The sequence below is a fragment of the Furipterus horrens genome, unplaced genomic scaffold (assembly GCF_987537825.1).
Source record: "Furipterus horrens unplaced genomic scaffold, mFurHor1.1.pri manual_scaffold_6, whole genome shotgun sequence".
In the NCBI taxonomy this organism is placed as follows: Eukaryota; Metazoa; Chordata; class Mammalia; order Chiroptera; family Furipteridae; genus Furipterus; species Furipterus horrens.
This window is the reverse complement of record NW_028327176.1, coordinates 106,146,050-106,168,274: the sequence shown is the minus strand read 5'-3', so window position 1 is coordinate 106,168,274 and position 22,225 is coordinate 106,146,050. Positions and strand designations below refer to the sequence as shown.

General features: G+C 37.3%; 1 protein-coding gene across 4 annotated transcripts in view; it reads right to left on the bottom strand.

The window, feature by feature from the left end:
• Positions 1 to 22,225, bottom strand: part of MLIP (muscular LMNA interacting protein) — a 218,662-nt gene that overhangs the window by 179,054 nt on the left and 17,383 nt on the right. The window contains exon 2 of one of the 4 annotated variants that reach the window (XM_090282603.1): positions 5,982 to 6,091. The exons of the other annotated variants lie outside the window; for them this stretch is intronic. Within the exon in view, the coding sequence (XP_090138729.1) occupies positions 5,982 to 6,026 (45 nt within the window). The 5' untranslated portion in view covers positions 6,027 to 6,091. The remainder of the gene's footprint in view (positions 1 to 5,981; positions 6,092 to 22,225) is intronic. 4 annotated transcript variants of the gene reach the window in all.

Below are 22,225 nucleotides of genomic sequence, written 5' to 3'. Positions count from 1 at the left end.
GCTTCGTTAGATTAGAAATTTGCTGTCTGGTCAGCTGCGTCACTGGGATCTCTATCATAATCTGTGCCAACCTGAACAGTCTTGTGTTTACCTTTCCTTCCTGGACAGGGCTGTCACACCTCTTATGCTGTAGGGGGGGAGCCCTTTACCCTCGTCACAACCGGGTGTTTTCTGCGGGGGTCGGGGTCCAAGATGAATTCCTGCCATTCAATCTCCGCTGAGACCGGGAGCCTCCTCCTCCATCCCCACCCCCACTGGGTCTCAAAGTCCAAGGCAATGGGGGTTTGCCTTCCCTGGCTTTGGAATTGCAAGCTGACAGGTCTGGTCTGCAACTGGGGGTGCTCCCTGGGCGCTTTTCGTCTCCCCTTAAATATGGATGTCTGTGCTTACCGCTGTCCTGCTGCCGTCACTGCTGCTGCCACAGACAGCACCGCTTGACCTCTCCTCCCCAGCTTTGCCCCTCCTACTTGTCCAGATGAGCACCACTTCTTTATAACTTCATACGTTGGACTTCCATTTATTTCTGGAACTTCTGGTTATTGCTGGTTTTACGGTAGATGTATTCCTTCTTAGTTGTGGAGAGAGATGGGGCATTTCAGTCTAGGCCTCCATCTTGGCTGGAAGTCTCCTGTGTTTGTTTGCTTCCATGTCCCAGGGAGAGCTGTCACGCCTACTATGTTGTAAGGGGCGGAGCCTTACGGATTCATCAGTAACAGGTGACCTGTTTCACCACATTGTGGCGCTGTATGCGGGGGAGGGGTCCAAGAAGGAACAATGCCACCTGCCCAGAACTCGAGCCTCTTCCAGGCACCTCTCCCACTTTTGCACCAGACTGGCGCCCCTCTAGCCGCTGCCCTTGCCGTCGTTCCCAGAGTGGGTGGGTCTGCGGACGTTCCAGGGAAGTTTTCTTTTATTATTCTTTCAAGTAAATTTCAAATTTCTTGCTCTTTCGCTTCTCCTTCTGGCACCCCTATGATGTGAATGTTGGAATGCATGATCTCCACATAAGGAGGAGCAAAGACAATAATACCTGCCCTTAAAGAGCTTAACAGAGACTTCCAGCCAAGATAGAGGACTAGACAGACAGGCTGCATCTCCCTCCACAACTAAGAAGGAATACAACTACCTCAAACTAGAGACAACCATAAGTTCCAGAAAATCAAGCTGCATGGAAATCCAACAAACAAAGATATAAAGACGAAATACTCATCCAGACAGGTAGGAGGGGTGGAGCTGGGTTGCAAAGGATGCGGTGTGGTGGTAGCAGCAGTGGTGGCAGTGACAGGCTGTCAGAAAGTGCAGTCACACACTTTAAAAAGTGAGGAGAGACACCTGGGGAGCACTCTCAGCCAGACCAGACCATGCAGCTCATGGTCCCAGTGCCAGGAAAAATAAAGCCTCATTGCTTCTGACTGTGAAAACCAGTGGGGGTTGGTGCAGAGGAAGAAACAGCCAGTCCTTCAGCAGAGTCTGCTGGTTTAAAGGGCCTCCACAGTCCTAGAATGTCTGCAGACCCACCCAGTCTGGAAAAAACAGCCAAGGTAACAACTAGAGAGGCACCAGTCCAACACAAAGTGGGAGAGGTGCCTGAAAAAGGGGCGAGTGCTGAGCAAGCAACATTGTTCCCTCTCAGACCCCTCCCCCACGTACAGCGCCACAACCTGGTGAAACTGATGAATACCTAAGGCTCTGCCCCTTACAACGTAACAGGAGCAATAGCTCTACCTAATACACAGAGGCAACAAGCACAGAAGCCTGACAAGATGAGGAGACAGAGAAGTACAGCCCAAAAGGGGGAATGGATCAAGGTTCCAGTGGGAGACCTAAGCGATGAGGAGATAGCCAACCGAACAAATGAGGAGATAGACAATCTAGCAGATGAAGAGTTCAAAACACTGGTGATAAAGATGCTCATAGGCATGACAGATATGCTTAAGTACGGCAAATGCATAAGGAAAGAAGTAAAGACTATACCAAATGAAATGAGGGAAAATCCACACAAAACCAATGATGAAGGAAGGAAACCAAGGGTCAGATCAATGATTTGGAACATACGGTAGAAAACAACAGTCAACCAGTACAGAATGAGGAAACAAGAATTGAACAAAATGAGGAGAGACTTAGAAACCTCTGGGACAACTTTAAACATGCCAAAATCCAAACCAAATGTCTGCCTAAAGGAGAAGAGGAAGAGCAGGAAATTGAAAACATATGTGAAAAAATAATGAAGGAAAACTTCCCATATTTGGCTAAGAAAATAGACATATAAGTCCAGGAAGCATAGAGAGTCCCAAATAAGCTAGACCCAAAGAGGACCACACCAAGACACATTATAATTAAAATGCCAACGGTTCAAGATAAAGAGAGAATCTTAAAAGTAGCAAGAAAAAAAGCAGAGAGTTACCTACAAAGGGGTGCCTATAAGGCTCTCAGCTGTTTTCTCAAAGGAAACTTTGTACATGGGAAGGGACTGGCAAGAAGTATTCAAGGTAATGAAAAGCAAGGACTTACAACCAAGATTACTCTATTCAGCAAAGCTGTCATTTAGAATGGAAGGGCAGGTGAAGTACTTCCCAGACAAGGTAAAGCCAAAGGAGCTCATGATCACCAAGCTATTATTATATGAAATGTCAAAGGGACTCCCTTAAGAAAAAGAAGATCAAAATTATGAACATTAAAATGACAACAAACTCACAACTATCAACAACTGAATCTAAAAAATTAGAAAATCCAACTAAGCAAACCAGAATAGGAACAGAATCATAGGTATGGGGATCATTCGGAGGGTTATCAGCTGGGAGGGAGAAGGGGGAGAAATGGGGAAATGGTGCAGGGATTAAGAAGCATAATAAGTAAATATAAAATAGACAAGGGATGTTAAGAATAATATTAGAAAGGTTGAAGCTAAAGAACTAATATGCACGACCCATGGACATGAACTAAGGGGGGTGGAATTGCTGGAGGGAAGGGCAGTACTGGGCAGAGGGGAGCAAAGGGGAAAAAAATTGAAACTACTGTAATAACATAATAAATAAAATATACTTTAAAAAAAAGAGCTTAACAAGGACCCCTCTCATTCCGGTCTTTACTCAGATGTCATATTTTCAGACAGCCTCTAATCACCCTCTGTAAATTTTCCCTCAGTGCTCCCTGTTTAATTTTTCTCCATAACACTAATCACATTTGAACAAATATATTTAACAATCACATTTATTCATGTGTCACAATCATTAAGAAAAGTACCAGATCATGATTCTCTTGATCCCATATTATATGTTTTTCTAATTTATTTTGTTTATCGTTTCTCTATTCACACTAAAATGTTGGTTTGTTATGATATTTCCAGAGTTTAAATAGTGTCTGACACACAGCAATCAGTAAATACTTGCCGGCTGTACTAATAAGTGAAAAGAGATTGAATCAGAACACACTGCAGTGTACCTTTCTCCTAATAATTATAAACTATTTTTATTAGTTTAATTGGTTTAATTTTAGTTGATTTAATAAGACAGGACTGGGTAAATAAACCATAATTTTTCTATAAAATAAAATATATGAAAAATATGTATCTCTATAGTTAGAGGCATGCAAAATTTCCATGTTTGTTAGATATTCAAAGTAAGATTGTGAAAGAACATATGTAATATGATCTCATTTCCTATATACTCATATATATATACATATTTGTATATTAATTATTGGTACATAATACTTGTTATTACGCTACATACTAAGAACAAAGATGGCAAAAGTAATCTCAGGGAACAAACATATAAAAAGAATAATGATACAGTTTGATAAACACTATGATGAATACATAAGGTGGAGCAAAAGTAGGTTAACAGCTGTGAGTCCATGAAAGACAGAGTTTATTTTTGTATTATTATGTATTAATTATAATACTATTTTCCATATGAGCAACTGTAAACCTACTTTTGCCCCACCCTGTATGCACATTTCTTCTTCTTTAGAAAATGCCTGGCTTCTTGAGAAAATAAATAGAGAAAGGGGAGCAGTTATCTCATTAGAAAAGGCACTTTATTATGTGCATGCCAACTTTAATGTCCAAGCTGCCAGGGAAAATGTTATCTTGTTGATGCATGTGATGATGCAATGTTCTACTTACTATTCAAAAGCAAAGTCACTTTCTGAATTATTCACAATTACAATGAGATCTTGAAAGTGAAATAAAGATTATAATTACATTGATATCTTTAAGTTCACCCTGATTATATAAGGGGGGACCAAAGAAGATGTGCTTATCTTCTGCAGGGAGAACTCCTTATAGAACAGGCTTCCCCGACTAGGTGAGTATTCTAGAAACCCATCTATATCAGTGTACCAGCTGGTGTTGTTGTGAGAGGCTACGTTCAGCTTCAGTGAACTTTTTGTAGAAGACTCAACACATTTGCCCATTTCATGATGGGTGATTCATGAGTGTACCTGCCCACACTGCGCTGAGTGTTCAGCATTTTTTGACCAAAAAATGTGGCATGACCCCCATGCCCCACCCTCCCTATTCATCCCATCTTGCCCCAAGCAACTACTTTTTGTTTGCCCAGATGGGAAACTTTCTCAAAGGGAAATGTTTTGCTGATGTGGAAGTGGTGAAACAAAAATAACAGAAGCACTAAAAGACATCAAAATCAACAAATTCAAAAACTGTTTTAAGCTTGGAAAAAAGTCTCAATAGGTGTATTGCATCAAATACTTTGAAGGTGTCTGAAGTTTAAACATGTAAGAATAAATACACAATTTTTATACATAAATTCTGGATTTGGGGGTCCCTTCTTGTAGATTGGGGAAATGTAGAAATCAAAGAATTGCAAAGGAGCAGATTTCTGCTTTCAGCACATATTCTACTTCGGGGTGCTGCATCTGCTACAGTACTGACCTCAAGAAGACTTTTTTTTCCCCCCACTGTCCATTTTATAACGAAGGAAAACGGAGACTTGGAAACTCAATCTGACACAATCCATCCTGTTTGTCATCAGTGCAATGTGTCATTTGCAAGTTCATCCAGTATCTTCCATTACAGGGTGGGGAGCAACTAAAAATAGCTGCAGAACTTGACTCTAAGCTGCTTGCTGGGAAGCACTGAATTTACTGCGTGACTCACTGTGGCATGTAAATTCTTGGGAGAGCTCTGATAAAGGAGTCTTTCAGCAGGGGAAGAAGAGGGAGCCTTTTAACAAGTTGCTATGACTGCTGAGCACTTCCATTACTTTGGTCTTTTAGTGAGAAAGAGCAAATTTGTAAATAGGCAATATTCCAGAGCATCAGTAAGTGTCACGTGGCTAAATTTCTCTCATGCAGCTCAGATCACAAATTTGGATGCTTTCCATTAAATAAAATTTACACTCTGAAATAAGCTATAATTATTAACAGCACCACAGGCTGAGATAGCAGAGCCAAGGTTTTAACAGCCTGGGAGTGCTTTATAAAGCCTTCATTTTAATTCATTCCTGAATTATTTATTATATTAGGCACTAGTGGGCTTATATCAGCAAACCATCTCAGAATATCCCCAGCGTATAGAATTCTCAAATACACATTTAAAATCTGAAAATAAAATAAAACTAATAATAACAGGAAAGTTTTATTCAGCTAGACACTGTGCTGAGCTCTTTACTTGCATTTTCTAATTTAATTTTCACAAACACTCTACAAGATATATTAGCTCGTTATAATTGAATTACATTCAGTTACTTGCCCATGGTCATAAAACTAGTAATCATGATAGTATTTTGCAATTAAATTTATTTTCTTCCATTTTAATTTCATGACTACCTGGTATGGTAAATCAAAAAAATTAATATCACATCAATTGAGCTTTATAATAAGACTTTTCACATGTCCCTATCTATAGTAAGCATGACTAATAATTCAAACTTTATATTGCACTCATCTGGAATGAGGATTAGGAAAAAAGAAAAACGTTTTCTTTAAACTGTGAAAGAAGAAACATCATGAATACTCACCATTCTCACATGAGGTTTTAAAGGTAAAAAATATATAAAGATCATCTCTAATATTTCAAAGTTCCAGTACCAAGCACATTCTTTTATCTCATGAAATAGCTGATATGTACCTGTTTTGAATCACAAAAAAAAAAAAAAAAAAAAAATAGGAATTCCATATAGTTCAACCCACTATAGAACACAGCTTCAAGGCTCAGAGCCAGGCAGACCAAGGTTCAAGTCCTGGTACTGCCACCCTTTAAATTTGTGTCCTTGACACATGAAAATTGCTCTCAGTCATAGGTCCTTTCATGGTAAAATGGGGCTTCTGAAGTGCCCACCTTTGTGAGAAGGTAATGTGTACAAAGAACCTACCAGAGCACCCATCCCACAGTCAGCAGTCAATGATGCTCTAAAGTGACCATCATAAATGTTATTCATTTATTTTCAAACCGAGCCAACAAGCCACCAATCCATATACCTTCCTCTTACGTTACCTTGAGTCCAGGCAGATGGGCATAATATGAGCCCTTGTTTGCAACACTATCCTTTTTTTCTGTGAAATAACTGTCAGATTCAGTTTAGAACCCAAACAAGATTCAACCCTGCACTCTAATTTATCCACTCATTCTAGCATTATATACTTAAAAGGTGTCACGATGTTTTCCTTTTTTTTAAATAATTTATTTGTTTGTTTGTTTATTTATTTATTTATTTTTAGAGAGGGGAAAGGAGAAAGAGAGGGGGAGAAACATCGGTGTGTGGTTGCCTCTCACTTGCGCCCCCAACTGGGGACCTGATGTGCAACCTAGTCATGTGCCCTGACTGGGAAATCAAACCAGCAACACTAGGTTCACAGGCTGATGCTCAATCCACTGAGCACAATGTTTTCTTATATTTCTATTTTGGAACATTACTCTCCCTTTTTAAGAAGAATAATTATTTCTCCTAATTTGCCTATAAAGAAACAGCAAATACAGGGCATCCTTGAATGTGTGGTAAGACTAGTAATTACAATTCAAAGAATTTTTAGTGCATTATATAAACATTACTCACATGTTTATCCATTTTTCTGTTGATAATTATTAACTGTTTCAGTTATTTTGCGTAAAAGAAAGATATCCGTGTCTATAAAAATAAATATGCTAATTACTTCTCTAAAATCCATGTTATTTAAATGTAATCTAAATCTTTCTTTTTTTTTTGTCAGAATTGTAGAAACAATATAGATGTTCTCAGTGGATGCTTGAACAATAGATGAATTTTAAGTTTTTCTTTTGTCCCACGAATGTCATGATTTTTACAGGAGCTTAATATACTTTCCTGACTCCACTGTTCCTTCACCTCCTATTCCACTTTATCGGTCCCAGCATGACTATTTATCACAGTTGTCCCACAAGCACCCAGTTTGACATTCATCACACACAAGGATGATTATGTAATTCTCTGTGACCCAGTGATTGGACAAAGGGTTATGCCTTACATCTAAACTTGGCAAGTTAGACTCCTCACTCATAATTCTCTCGGTTGAGACTGTCACCATCCGTCTTTTCCATGGAATCCTATGATCCCACCTAGTGAAGCAAACACAGAGGAGCAAGAAATAGAGAAAGGCAGAACAGCAATGAGATGGAGAGAGTCAGAACAATGAACACATCGTTTGAGCTCCTAAACTCAGCTGTGTCTGAAGTCTGTAAACCTGTGGTCTTCGCAGTTACACCAACCAATGTTTTCCTTTTTATAAAAGCAAATTGAGTTGAATTTATATTACCAGCAACCAAAATCAAAAACAGATGTAAAATATATGGCATATGCCTAGTCCATAGTAGTGCTGATTTAATCATATATAATATTTATATATGTGTATATAAACACATATATCTCAACAACCATGCTTTTAAAATTATAAGCTTGTATAGTTAAATTAAGTAATAAAGGCCTATTCTAGTTCCTTTGTTTTCTAAAGAAACTGAGACTTAGAGAGATTAAAGAGTTTCTCACAAATTGTTCTACATTTGCATACCTAGGATCAGAATCTACATTTTATTTCTTCTACAAGTTTTATTCCCGCAAAATTACCTATAATATGGGTAACATTATCAAGAATAATTAAGGCCTAAGAGAGACATTAGAAGTTCTCATGATGAAAGAAAAATACTATATGATATCACCTAATATAGAAAACTAATGAACACAAACAAATGAGCAAAATTGAACCAGAGGCATGTAAACAAGGAACAGAGTAACAGTTATGAGGGGGTCGAGGGGAGAGTAAGGGGGCAAGTAGGGGGAGGGTTTAGTCAAGGAACTAGTATAAATAACCCATGGACATGTACAACGAGGTGGGGATTGACTGTGGGAGAAGAGGTGGGCTGGGCGGGGGGCAGGCAATGGGGAGAAAATTGAAACAACTGTAATAGGAAAACAATAAAAATTACAAAATAAATAAATAAAGTTCTCATGAACAAGTAATGGGGGGGTAAAAATGAAGGGTCTATTTTCAAGTTGAGTTTAGGGATATTTTGCATGTTGTGGATTTTGTACTTTTTCAGGCAAGATTAAGGTAATCAGGAAATTAGAATTTTCTGTTTCTGTTATTACTACCCATTCCCTGATTTTGTGCTGCATTGAAAATGAAAACAAAAATCAAAAAAATATATACAAAGTGGCTTATTTAAATGTAAAATATTAAGCAATATATTACGGAGAATGTGCATTGCTCGGAAGCACCTGAAAAGCACTATATAACCGACCAACTATCGCAAACAAAACAAAGATGACTAACACATATTTACTGTAGGACATAGCTCTTCAAATGTCAATACTACAGAGTAATACTAATGCTAGATGGTACTAAATCCAACTTGAAGCCAGGGTGTGGTTGTGGGGAAAGGAGAAGCAGAGTGAGGAGCACAAGGAGATGGAGATAAATTCTTCCTGAAGGACAAGGCGGGGCTGACTTGCAGAAGTGACTTTTGAGCTGGCTTTGCTAAGGAGTTGAATTTCAAAAGCCTGAGCTAGAAACATGGTAGAACAGAAGCTTCCAGAGATAGTCAGAGGCATGAGCACAGAAACTTGAAAGTGCAGGGTATGTTTATATACAGCAGGCACACATCCATGAGTGCATGGGAAAGATAAGTATATAAAAATAGTTAGTGTTAGGTGAAGAATACCAGGAGAACTTACTGTCTTCAGTAGGCTTTCAGAATTCTCAAAATATCGAGGAATTTAGGAGACTAATACAATGAGTTCCATGTCAGTTGTCAGAATGCTAAAAATGCTCTACGTTACTCATGGTCACCAATTTGGGGCAGAACACAGTTTCTACTTCCACCATTTTATGTTTCAGCATTGAAAACTTTGAACTATAAAAATATGCAGCCCATCACTGTTTATATTAGTAAAAATAAAGAACAAGCAAAAGTATAAACTACCTACTTGTCAAGCAGCAGATTATTTGTCACGTAAGTTATAATATCAATAGTATCCAGACAAATTCACATTGTTGAAGAATATTTAATGAGATCAATAATGTTCATATATGTTGTGAAGTGGGAGGAAATCAGGTTATTAAACATTATATACAGAATTGATCTCTGCGTGTGTGTGTGTGTGTGTGTGTGTGTGTGTGTGTTTATAAAGCAAGATTATACTCCAAGGCAATAAATGCCAGATGGTAAGATAAAAATATATATATAACAGGTGTTTTCATTTTCTATCCTTCACTTATTTGTGCTTTAAGCTAAGAATATATATTACTCTTGTAAAGTAAAAATGTATATATATGTATATGTATGAACTTATGCATGCACAAGGCTTAATTGTTTACCTGGGAGAAAGTTAATTTAAAGTAGACACTGAGATTCAGATGTTTACTCAGAAAGTAAATGAGGAAGTAAATTAATGAATGCTCTCTTTTTCTGAAATTAAAGTCCCATGTGAGAAACTCTCTCCACCTACCATACAATTTAGTCAAACTCTTCATGAACCAAAAGTCAAACTTCAATTTGTTTGTTTAATTCTGAGACAATTCTTAAGCTATCATCAATATTTCCATCAAAATACTGCAAAGATGAACATTACTGTAATAAAATTTCATATAATATATATTTTAAATAACTAGAATAAAGGGATTAAACTCTTTCATTTCCTTTGAATATTACAAGGACCTTTCAAAACTATCTAATGGCTATGTCATTGAAATTGCAACTAACTGATAACAAATTATTAGTATGCAAAATGTAAATTACATAAGAGCTTGATTTATATAATTTTGAATAATGTATTAACAATAAGATCTGGAGTTGTGGTTGGGGGTACATGGTGGTGTTCAACTGAGCACTGCAAGATGTCTTATAGGGTAAGAAAGTTTCTCTACATGTTAAGGCCTATATCTTACTCATGCCTTACCCTCATCACAAGTAAATAGGGTGTTTCCCAATTTGTTTTCCTTCACCTAACATTTATCTTTGTGGGAGATAAAGCATAGAGTAATATTGATGGCCAAATAAATAGTCAATATTATCAACATGGATGTCAACATTCCCATAGCTTAATAATGAACCAGCAACAAATGATGCTGGGACTTATTCATGACACTAGACCCTTGCCCTGGCAGAAGTGTGAACACATAGGTGGGTTCACATCAACAAAAGGTTTATTCAGCTATGCTCCCAATTTTCTGTTCTTTATATAAAGCTGATGCTTTCAGCCTTCATGGGTACATCACAAGCACCTAAGAAATAATGTTAAAACCTCGATACCAGAGCCCTAGCCACAAAAATTAGCTTTCCATTGGTCTTGGGTGGACTGCAAGGATTTTCTGAACGTCCCCAGAGGATTCTAATTCAGCCAAGGTTGGGACCCCTGATTCCATGTTAGGTTATGTTTATCCACATTTAAGACATTAGTGTCTAATTCTTTTTTTAAAAAATTTGTCATTTTATCCCATAGACCTTCAAGGAGAGTCTACAACTATCCAGACAGCCCAGGACAACAGTAGCATTTTTTTTTCAAATGTGACTCACATCCCCTTTCCTTACTGTCTCTGACTCTCTCTGGGAGTAGCTATTGGTATTGAGTCCTGGCTGTTGAAGAACAACTTGCAAAGACCAAAAATTCAACTTAGACATTTCAGAAAGAGGGGTATGGTCTAAAACTCAGCCAATTCAGGACTCCTCCCCGCCTTGCTCTGACTCCATCATTAGCAAGTATTTCTAGTCTATTCACAAAGCTCCTACCACAAATAACTGAAACATGCTAATGCCACCAAAAACTCAGCCTGGCCCCTTCGTCTGTGCCCCACTGGAAGCATTCTTCTCTTGATGGAAAAAACATATATAGCTTGTGCCTTGGTCTTTTCTTTCACTTCCTCCCCAATAACTGACACCCTTCCCTTTCCTCAAGGCCCCCTTTCCATTAAACATCTTTCCAACAGGTTATGGAAGACCATGGCTCTTACACTTTCTCATTATCCTTCATGAGCACACACCTACTGGAAGCTGGAAGCAGGTCAAGGCACCCCTAAATTCCTGATTTCCAATCATTGTTCTCTGCCATTTCTTAATAACCTCTTTCCTTTCAAAATCCACTTTCTCCCAAGGATGTCCTATCCTCAGCCCATGACAGATGATATAGATCTGTCATCTTCTGGCTACAGGACAATTTCCCATCTTCCTTGATGATTTGAGCATCTTACTCTTCAACTCAGTCTCTTCTGTGTCCCCTAAAGGAGAACACAGATACTGATAACCTTTCCAGAACTCTGATCTCAAGGTAGATCTTGACCTTTTTGGCAAAAATGGCTTTTACTTCCACTGTATTTCTGCCACCTGCTGACAGACATCACTATACCTGGACTCTCGCTGGAAGTCCTCTTTCAATGCCTAACTCTGCAAGTACCTCTCTTCCATATGTCCACCTCTATTCTCCCTCCAGGACCCTCATGGTTTTCTTCAATAATGAGCTAAGCTTCTTCAAAAGGAGTTGACCCTGCTGCCCACTTTCTCACCAGCCATTTACTGTATAATCCCTTGAACGCTGTAGAGCTAATTGAAACAAAGAAATTAAGAGTACAGTCATGAGTTTGTGTCCAACATGTGACATATTGTGTGATCTAGGGGAAAGTATTTCATCTCTGTGGACTTTGGTTTCCCTCTGTAAAGTGGGGGATAATAAGAACTTCCACATTACAGATGTTGCTAAGAGGGTTAGATGATCTAATGCAACTGACTTGCTCAGCACAGTAGCTGTCACACAGTAAATTCTTAACACATGCTACACTTCATTCTTCTTGTTGATATTGTTTTCCTGGTGTTGCTATTGTTCTCTAGCTTCTACATCCACATTCATTTGAAGTTCAACAGTGACAGTCATGAGTCAGCAGGTTTCAATCCTCATCTGTCATCAAAGCTGCATCCTTTTGGGGCTCCTCCTGACCCTTCACTCTCCTACGATCTTCCCTTCACGTCAACCTTCAAATGTAACATTCTTTCTCTGGAGGGGCACTTATTCCTTCTATTAGTTAAAATTAGTAATTGTACTCACTTATTGTTCTAGTTCCAGTTTTGCTTTCCCAACTCCCTGCTGGGTTATCTTCACATGGTTAAACTGGCAGAAGCTCAGAGTAAATGTCAGCAAGGGAATTTGTCCCATGCCCACACAACTCGCTTGTCCTCAACGAATGGGCAGAACAATCCTCTTGCCCCCAGGCTTGTATCTTTCACCCTCTAACTCCCTCTCTCCCACCAATCTGACAATCCCACCAATTTTGCCTCTGTTCACATCCATCTTCTTTCCATTCACTGACCATTTCTCTTTTCCAGTTCTCCTTCACTCGTCTCAAGCAAAGTTTCTGTTCTACCTGCCATGTAATTTTGACACTGAGCAAGACTTAACAGTTTCAGAGAAAACACTCTAGAATCATGAATATTTCAGCAATGAGTAACTTTCAAAGGCTCTGTATCTAATTCCAAATGCTGTAAACTCAGTTTTATTGTAGTATTTCCAAACACCATAGTTATTTGGGATGAAGATAGATCAGATAATTTGCCTTTTTTGTTAATCTAACATAAAGCACTTCCAAACTTTCAAATATTTGGTATTACCTTTCTCTTTCAGTGAGTACCAATTTAGCTAAATTTTAGTTAATTTTCAAGGGCTGACAAACAAGGTTATCCTGAGGAGCAAAGAGAGAAAATGACGGCATAGATATGGTTTCAAGGGGCAAGAAATTTCTCTGTCCCTGGCTCAATAGCATTGAGACATCATATCTAAGGTTTTTCCCCTATGATCATAATTATATTTGAAGAAATAAGATAAAGAATGTTAATTTTAACAACTTGCAATAGCAAAATAATGGAAGCGGTCTTATCGTCAAATAATAGTGGATTGCTTGAATAACTTAGGGTATAATCATGTAATACAAAACCATGGAAATATTAAATACGGCTTGTCAGTATGTTTAAAGATATTTAAACTCATCAAAAACTAAGAGAAAATGCATAGTTTAAACTTGCACACAGAATGATTCCTCTTTGTTATATTAAAAATACATATCAAAATTAGCAGAGGTGGTTTTGGAGAACTGGAATCATGAGAATTTTTTTTATTTTTAATTGACTGTATTTTCTATATTCTAAAATAAAAAATAAATTAAATAAAAAAATAAATGATAGGAAGGGAAAAAAAGGAATTTTCTTGTCATTGTCAATAGCAGTCTACATAAAAAATAATGCCTGTGTCTTAAGGATAGCTTTATCTTGGTCAGCATCTAAAGTTAATATAAATTAGGTTATTCAACATTTTTGGAAAACATATATTGATAAGAGTCTTGAGAAAGAGGAATATGAGTTCCTGAAGACACTAGAAGGAAGAAAACCATAGCCACCAATGACAGGTAGTCAAAAAAAGGGGGAGAGGATAAAAATATCAGCTTCCCCATTTAATAATCTTGCCTAGAGAGAACCTGCCACTAAATACATTTGACCTTAAGGAAATGCAAAATTAGAGGTCTCTGCCAACCATGCTGTTGTTCCCTCAACATCCATAGCAAATCTACCTGCATAATAAAATAGGTCATGATGACTCACAGGAAAATCAAATTTGTATTTGTGCCTCTAGCACATCCCTTGAGAAGTAGAAAGCTCTTGGGCTTTGGTCTGCACACTGTGCCATCATGTCACATGATTTCTAATGAGGGAAGTATAATTCAACATTTTGAAGTCAAGTTCAAAATAGTTATATTTAAAATAAATACAACATTTTAAGATAAAAATCTAGATGTTTCTACATGTCGAATATTGGGTATAATCTCATGGATTATTTCCCATTATACAAGCTCAATAAGAAATTTTATTTGACTCTTGCCTATTATAGATCGGAAGAAAACTGATGCATCTGAGCAGTGCTGGAGAGAAACCTTTAAAGGCACTTTTTAAATAGGAGGGCTTGGTTCCCTGACTACTTTCAGTTGGTCAGCTCTTGATATTTCTTTCTAATACATATGGCATTAATTTCACTGAGCAGTACCCCTTAAAGGCTTCATAATGGAAGTACAAATTAATTAACAGTTTCAGAATGAAAATTAAGGTCTTCTTTTGAAGTTATGTTACGTGGAAAAAAGCCTGCCACCAATAGAAAAGATTGCTTTCAAACACCTAAAAGTTGGTCAAAACAGCCACGGGTTTGACCTAAATATCTGGACAATAATGAGCATAGACCCATTTGCTTGAAATATTGGGTTGGCCAAAAAGTTTGTTTGGTTTTTCCCATAAGTTGGCTCTAGTAGCACTTACTTGTCATTACTTCATTCAAAACAATTTTTTAAGATTGTATTGTGGTAAATACCGTATCTGCATGCTTTTTTTTTTTTAATTATCAAAATTGTTGTATTTTTGTATAGCTATTTTAATATTGAAAATGAAAGGAAATACGCAACATTTTTTGGTATATTATGCTTTATTATTTCAAGAAAGGTAAAACACAACTGAAATGCAAAAAAAAAAAAAAAAGATTAGTGCAGCATATGGAAAAGGTGCTGTAACTGATAGAACATGTCAAAAGTCGTTTGCAAAGTTTTGTGCAGGAGATTTCTCGCTGGACGATGCTCCATGGTCAGGTAGACCAGTTAAAGTTGATAGCAATCAAATCAAGACATTAATTGAGAACAACCAATATTATACCATGTGGCAGTTAGCCAACATACTAAAAATATCCAGCTCAATAAAGTTATTGGTGAAAATGAAAAATGAGTCTTTTATGAGAAAAATTAAATGGACTTTTTGGCCAACCTAATACTTCCCAAACATTGCAATTTTTCAGGAAAAAAAACAGAAGTATTTTAAAACAGGATTGAGCAATTCTGGGACACACAGTGCCTGATTTGGGCCAGAGCAATCAGACTTAGAGGGAGGGAAAAAAACGCAGTTCACCCTCACTCCGATTAGCACACACCCTGCTTACAGACAGTGGGCACTGGAGGCCAACCGGTGGAAAAGAGCTGCTTGGCATTCTGTTTTCATTCACTTCTAAAGAATTGTGGCAGCTTGTTAAATTGATTGTGGCTTTTAATTCTTGAACCAGAAAGCACAGATCAAGGTAATTGATGTATGTGTCAAATGTAAAGACTAAATATTTAAAATGACCAGACTATTTACTCTTTTTTGTGAATCACTGAATTTGCATTAGTAACAGAATGATAATGTAAGTGTTTTTGTTTGTTTGTTTGTTTGTTTGTTTAAGTCCAAGAATTTTGGCTTTTATCTACTTGCAAAAGAAGAAAGAAGCACTAAGTCATCATCTCTTTGGAAATCCTTTGAGATAAAGTAGCAAAGCTCATAACTTCCCATAGATCTGAATCTCCTTGGTTTCATGGCCAATACCCCATTCCAATCTACTGTCACCTTACAATTTTTAATTAAGTGAGGCTCTGTCTTGCTCCCCAATTCCAGTTTCTCTTCATTCTCATCCATTCTGCATACTGTTGCTGTACAAGTTAGGCAAAACCATGGACTCTGCTACTTACTCAATTTGGCTCTCCCATGTAACTCCCCCACTTCTTTCTACATGGTAACTTATCATTAGCTGGCATCCGAGTCCCACATTCTAAGACAGAGCCCAGCCCATCTCTCTGACTGATATCTTCCTCTGTGCTGGCTCTGAGTCAGCTCAGTCCCTGGCTCAGTTAGTTTTGCACAGAGGTGGGTCGATAATATACTTGGCACAAAACATTAAAGTCATTGGGATGTGGGTAGAACAGCTTTCCTTAGAGAGGGTTGGAGTGGGCAAAAATAAAAACATCTGGAATAAACCCAAACATCAAGAAGAGAAATTGCATAGATGCTGAACATGGCATGCTGTGCTGAGCTTCTTCAATCCAGCTCAATTCTTCTACATTCATCTTTTCAATTCATTACATTTTAACCACAAGGGAGATAGGTAAAAACTCTTCTTATTAATTTAAAACATCATTTCACTTTAAAACAAACATAAACACACCATGGAGTAAAATACAAAATTTTCATTCCTTTTTAAAGAGAAAATTAAGACATTTTCTAAAAATGTCTAACTGGGAGGAGACAGCATTAGCTATACAAAGTACTTTGGGTTGCTTGTCCCACTCACCTGACTTATGGCAACCTCAAAGGAAGCAGCTCCAGGTCTGAATGTGTAGGGGTGGGGTGTGGTAAGGTGCTATGCAGGCAGAAATCTCAGAGCACACTGTGAGAAAATCTCCAGATGCCTTGAGACTTTGCCTCCAGTTGGTACTGAATACATGTAGCTGGCTCTGTGTGTTTCCAGAAGACACCTTCATCTCCTTCCCTATTCATGGCCCCTTCCCTGCCTCTCAAGCCAGCTAAAAATTCATTACTAAGGGATGGTGAGGGTGAGCATAGAGATGTCTGCAATGGTTAATTTTATGTGTCAGCTTAACTGGGTTAAGGGATGCCCAAGTTGCTGGTAAGACATTATTTCTGGCTGTGTCTTGTAAGGGTGTTTCCAGAAGAGATTAGCATTTGAATCTGAGGACTGAGGAAAGAAGATTTGGCCTTGACCAGTGTTGGTGGCCATCTTTCAATCCTTTGAATGCTCCGATAGGACAAAAAGGCAAAGGAAGGGTGAACTCCTTCTCTCTCTCTTGAGCTAAGATGTTCATCTTTCCCTGTCCTTGGACATCGGTGCTCTTAGTCTTGGGCTTTCAGACTTGGACTGAGTTATACATTCCCTAGAAGAACTCTGGTATTGTTAAGGTAGCCACCCTCCCCCCACACACCTCATGTGAACTGTGGGAAACTGACCAGCAACAGGGAAAAACTCTAATTTCTAAGCTAGTGGTTTTCATTAAGTAGTACTATTCTCCTAGTGAGTTTTAGAAATGTATGAGAATATTTTTTGGTCATCATGATGGCAGATGCTTCAAGCATTTTGTGCCCCCAAACCAGAGAATCTAATGAATATGACAGCCTATAAAACCAGGAATTGCACTACCCAAATGACCAACAGTGTGCCTGTTGAAAAACATTGGCTTAAACTAATAAACGGCCAAATACTTTGGCAATATAAAAAATACTTGAATAGATACTTAACCAATGGTACACAAAGACAAATCTGCAATGAAAAGATGTTCAATATCATTAGCTAGTAGAGACATAGGTAGAACCATGATCTGATGCCAGCACACACCTATTAGACAGAAAAAGACAAATACTGCATGGTTTCATGTACATGTGAAATTGAAAAGAAAAGGGAGAAAGGGACAAGCAAAACAACATAAAAAGACTCATAGAAACAGAAACCAAAGAGATATTTGCCAGAAGGAAGGAAGGTTGGAAACAGCTGAAAAAAGTAAAGGGGAACATAGGCAATAATATTGTGATAAGTTAGCATGGTGATAGTTGATTACTAAAATTAGTGGGGTGATCACATTGTAAAGTATAAAAATGTCAAATTACTATATTGCATACCTTAAACTAATATAATTAATATGATATTGTATATCAACTACACCTATATTTTTAAAAAGAATGGTGCTAATGAAAAAAATGTTGAAAATACCCAAGTGCAGGTAAAGATACAGAGCAACTGGAAATCTCCCGGATTGCTGGTAGGAAGGCAAAATGGTGAGAAAACAATCTGGCAATTTCTTATAAAGGTAAATATACTGTTATATGACCCAAAAAGCCCTCTCCTAGTTATTTGCCCCAGAAAAATGAAAGCTTATGTATACACACACACAAAACCGGTATACCAATGTTTATAATAGCTCTATTCATAATAGCCTCAAACTGGAAACAACCCAAATGTCCTTCAGTGAGTCAATGGTCAAACAAACTGTGAAACACCTATACAATGGAATCTAACTCAACAATAAAGGAACAAAGTGTTGATCTATTGAAGCATGCAACAACTTGGATGGATCTCAGAGACATTATGCTGAATGAAAGGAGCCAGTCTCAGAAGGTTATAAAGTGTATGATCCCATTGATATGACATTCTCAAAGAGACATAACAATAGTTTTGGAGAGTAGATCAGTGGTTTCCTAGGGTTAAGAGAAGAGAGAAGTTGTAACTACAAAAGGGCAAATTTGAAATTTCATATTGGGTCCTGCAAGGGAGTTCTTTTTTAACATGGTTGAACTGTTCTGTATTCTGATGGTAGTGTATTCTTATCAATACATGTGTTAAAATTTATAGAACTGTACATTAAAAAGTCAATTACACTGTATGCTAACTTTAAAATAATTTTTTTAATTACCAAATATATTTATTCTACAGCTTTTCATTTTGTAACAGGGTTCTCAGAAAATAATAAAATTATTTAGCAAAGGAGAGATGCACACATTAGAAAGTTATAGTATAAAAACAAGAGACAGAAAAGAAATCACTGGGAGATTTGAGTGGAAAGAAATATTGCTGAATAAGAATAGGGACACGGATAAAAAGTGGTAGCCCGGAACTAGAAGGATTGGTAGAAGTTTTAATTTTAAAAAAATTTCACAATATTAATACTACAGAAGTAATATTTACCCATGTAATACAGTCCAACAATACAGAACTATAAAATTAAATGGTCACACACACACAACAACAACTCATTACTACTAATCTCACTCCCCAGGGTAGCCATTCTTAACCTGGACATAGCTTGGTTTATAGTCTCTCAAACATTTTTATGCATAAACAAATGCTGAATATATAGCTCACTGAACAGACTGATCTCAGTATAATAAAAACATGAAACGATTTTCTTTTTCTTCAATGTTTGTAATCATGCTCTCTCAGATTTCTCTGTATCACCCCTAAACCTGGTTTGGAAAATGCCATAGCTTTGTGGTGCCTTTCAGCCACTAAAACTAACTCACTAAGTTTATTTAGAGCAGAATTTTTTTTAGGGAAATGTGTTAGCCTGAAATGATCTCAAGTAATACTAACTCATTAAGAATTTGAATAAAACTGCAAAAAAAAAATAAGTATTAAAAAAAATCTGTCTAGGTTAATATTATCTTATATATGTGAGTCCAATGTGACTGTTTAGCTAAATAAATAATTTATGAGTAGACTTTATTATTTCATCTATAGCCCTAACGATTTACATATTCAAGTTAGCCAAAAAAAACTTTATATTGTCCTTGTCAGATAAATGAAGAATTACTTCACATTCATAGTCACTTTAAGTCAAACATATATACAAATGTATGTTTTTGGTTTTATTTTTTAATAAATATTTGATATACACAAGATCAGGTCCAATGTATTGTATTTGCATTGTCATAGTCACTGTCTGCTGAGCGGGTCGTCGTCGGCAGCCGTCCGTCTCGAGAGACGATGGTGTAGCTTCTTAAGAGTCTATCTGCACCGCCGAGAATGGCTGTGCAGTCCAACTCGGGAGTGACACGGTATCTGTCTCCTCCCGTGTTGAATCGACATCTTGCGATGACGCTGGAGTATCCTCTCCAGTGAAGCTGAAGCTACAGAGCCTGGGCAGGGTGATATGGAGGGTCTGCTGTTGCCCATGCAGCAGACCCCCCCTCTCTTCGCAGCTGAAGGATCCAAGGGAAAGACGGAGTCAATACAGCTTGGCTTCAGGTGCGCCGCAGGAGTTGCCAGTGTTGACTACAACGTCGAACCGCCTTAGGGACTCCGGCTTCGGATTTTCTGTCGGGGTTTACTCCCTTAGCCTTTCCCCTGAAGAGGTATGCCGCAAGGCAGCGGAGGTTTTTTGGAATCAGAGTTTTCCTTCTCTGAGTTGCTGAGCGGGTACTTTCTTAGTTTTAAAAACCCTAGCCAACTGAAAGTGAAGAATTCTGTAGTTATTATGTAGTTTTGGTCTAAAGATGGTCACCATGTTAGCATGACTACACCGTTCAACATTGAACTCACTGTAACAGAACACATGCAAAGAGACAAGCATAGCTGATGTTAGTGTATATAAGGCATGATCTCTATTCTTTTCAACTTCACTGGATAGACTACAAGATCAAAAAGAATCAGGTGATTTAAGAGCAAAGTTAAAGTAAAATGATATTAATTTTTATATTTTGGTTGTTTAGGTCACTGAGTAAACCAACAGCATGCATCTGGAGCTAGCACCCATGCACTCTTTTGAAACCAAATTCACTGTTCGGCACCACACCAAAAAAAATTCCTAATTTTGTTTCATCATCAATACTATTTCTTTTGATCTTTAAACTTGACAGTCACAATTGCCTTTACTTGCACCATGCCAAAGAACTTTTCATTGTGAAAGATAGGTGAGCTCTGGCTTTCAGATCAGTCTTGGCCATTAACACATTTCTATAACATTCACCCACTTTAAATGCAATCTATTTATTTCTCATGAGGTAGTCTGTGTTTGTTTGTTTTTAAATGGCAGTGCTCAGCATGATTTTCAGAGGAAAATTATTCAAAGTTCATAGAATGTCATCACAGTGTACCACTTTCTCTAACAAATTATCTAGGAAACTAAGATGATAGTGAAACCTAAGCCATTTAAACTTTGTACATAACATGATCTAAAAGTACTAGAAATACCAGTTTCCAAAGATTTTTCACAAATATGTTCATAGTTTTTATCAGTGAAATTTTATTGCTCAAAGATCCAAGAAAATGTCAATATTAGGAAATTATTTCAATTGATTTTATAGATTATTTTATTTTTATGTATCTTCCACTTCAACCAGAGATAAATTTTCCAATAACACTACTTCTTTCAATTTATATGACTTATATAACTCTACTTCTATCAACTTATATAATGGGACTGTGGTCTTTTTGAGATTCTCTCTGAGATGAGTACAAATTAAGCACCCATCTTAACTTCAATCAGGTTTCATTAATAACCCCCCCAAAAATAACATTACGAACACCAAAAGTATTCTAATTTCTCAGTTATCACCCATACCATATCTAATAACAAAAGAGAAAAGAAATATCAGATTCTCAGAAGAAATCAAGCAAGGCTATGATTAGTAAATATGAGACAATGCATATAAAAATCCCAAGGAGTGTGTCTGTGATACGTGCTCAAAACCTTTGTTAGTTTTGAATCTGATTTCTTAGTACGAAAAGTAAATGTGCCTACTTATACATGTGAAAGAATGATAAAATAGAAAAATATAATTAAGTAACTGCATATCAGAAACACTGATTTGTTGGCCAGGTGAGAAAGTTAGGATTCTGAAAGAAGCAAAAGAAAATGGGATATAACACTGTTTATATAAAACTGTAGCCAAGAAGCTACAGTTCAGTAACGACAAAAAAAGGAAATCTGGAACACCTCTCTATGGATATCTGAAAGTAGAGACTGAAACATCAGAAAGAATGGTTTTTCACATTTTGGACTTCCCAGATCAGTAATTGCTTTTTAAGGGTTCATCATAATTTCATAAATATAAAATAATTTAAAACCAAAAAATTGAGGTAGTGATTTCAAAAATTAAATAAACATAAATTACTTTATGGAGATTACATCGTTCTTATTTTTCCTATTTACTCTAAAGACAGTAAGGCCTGGCACAGACCATCAGTAATCCACAAAGCATTTCTGGCATTCCCCCAGGCTCATGGAGACCACCATAAATCAACAGGCACGGCTAAGATCTGCCCTCTCCTCCTCCAATGACCTCCTCTTTTCAAGGAGCTCCAATTCTTCTGCCCACATATGAGAGAAAACCTCACTGTGAAACTAATAACCTTAACTTAGACTAAAGTCATATCAAAGAACAAATGTCTGCTGATGAGTTAGCAGAGGGCATATTCAATAGTCT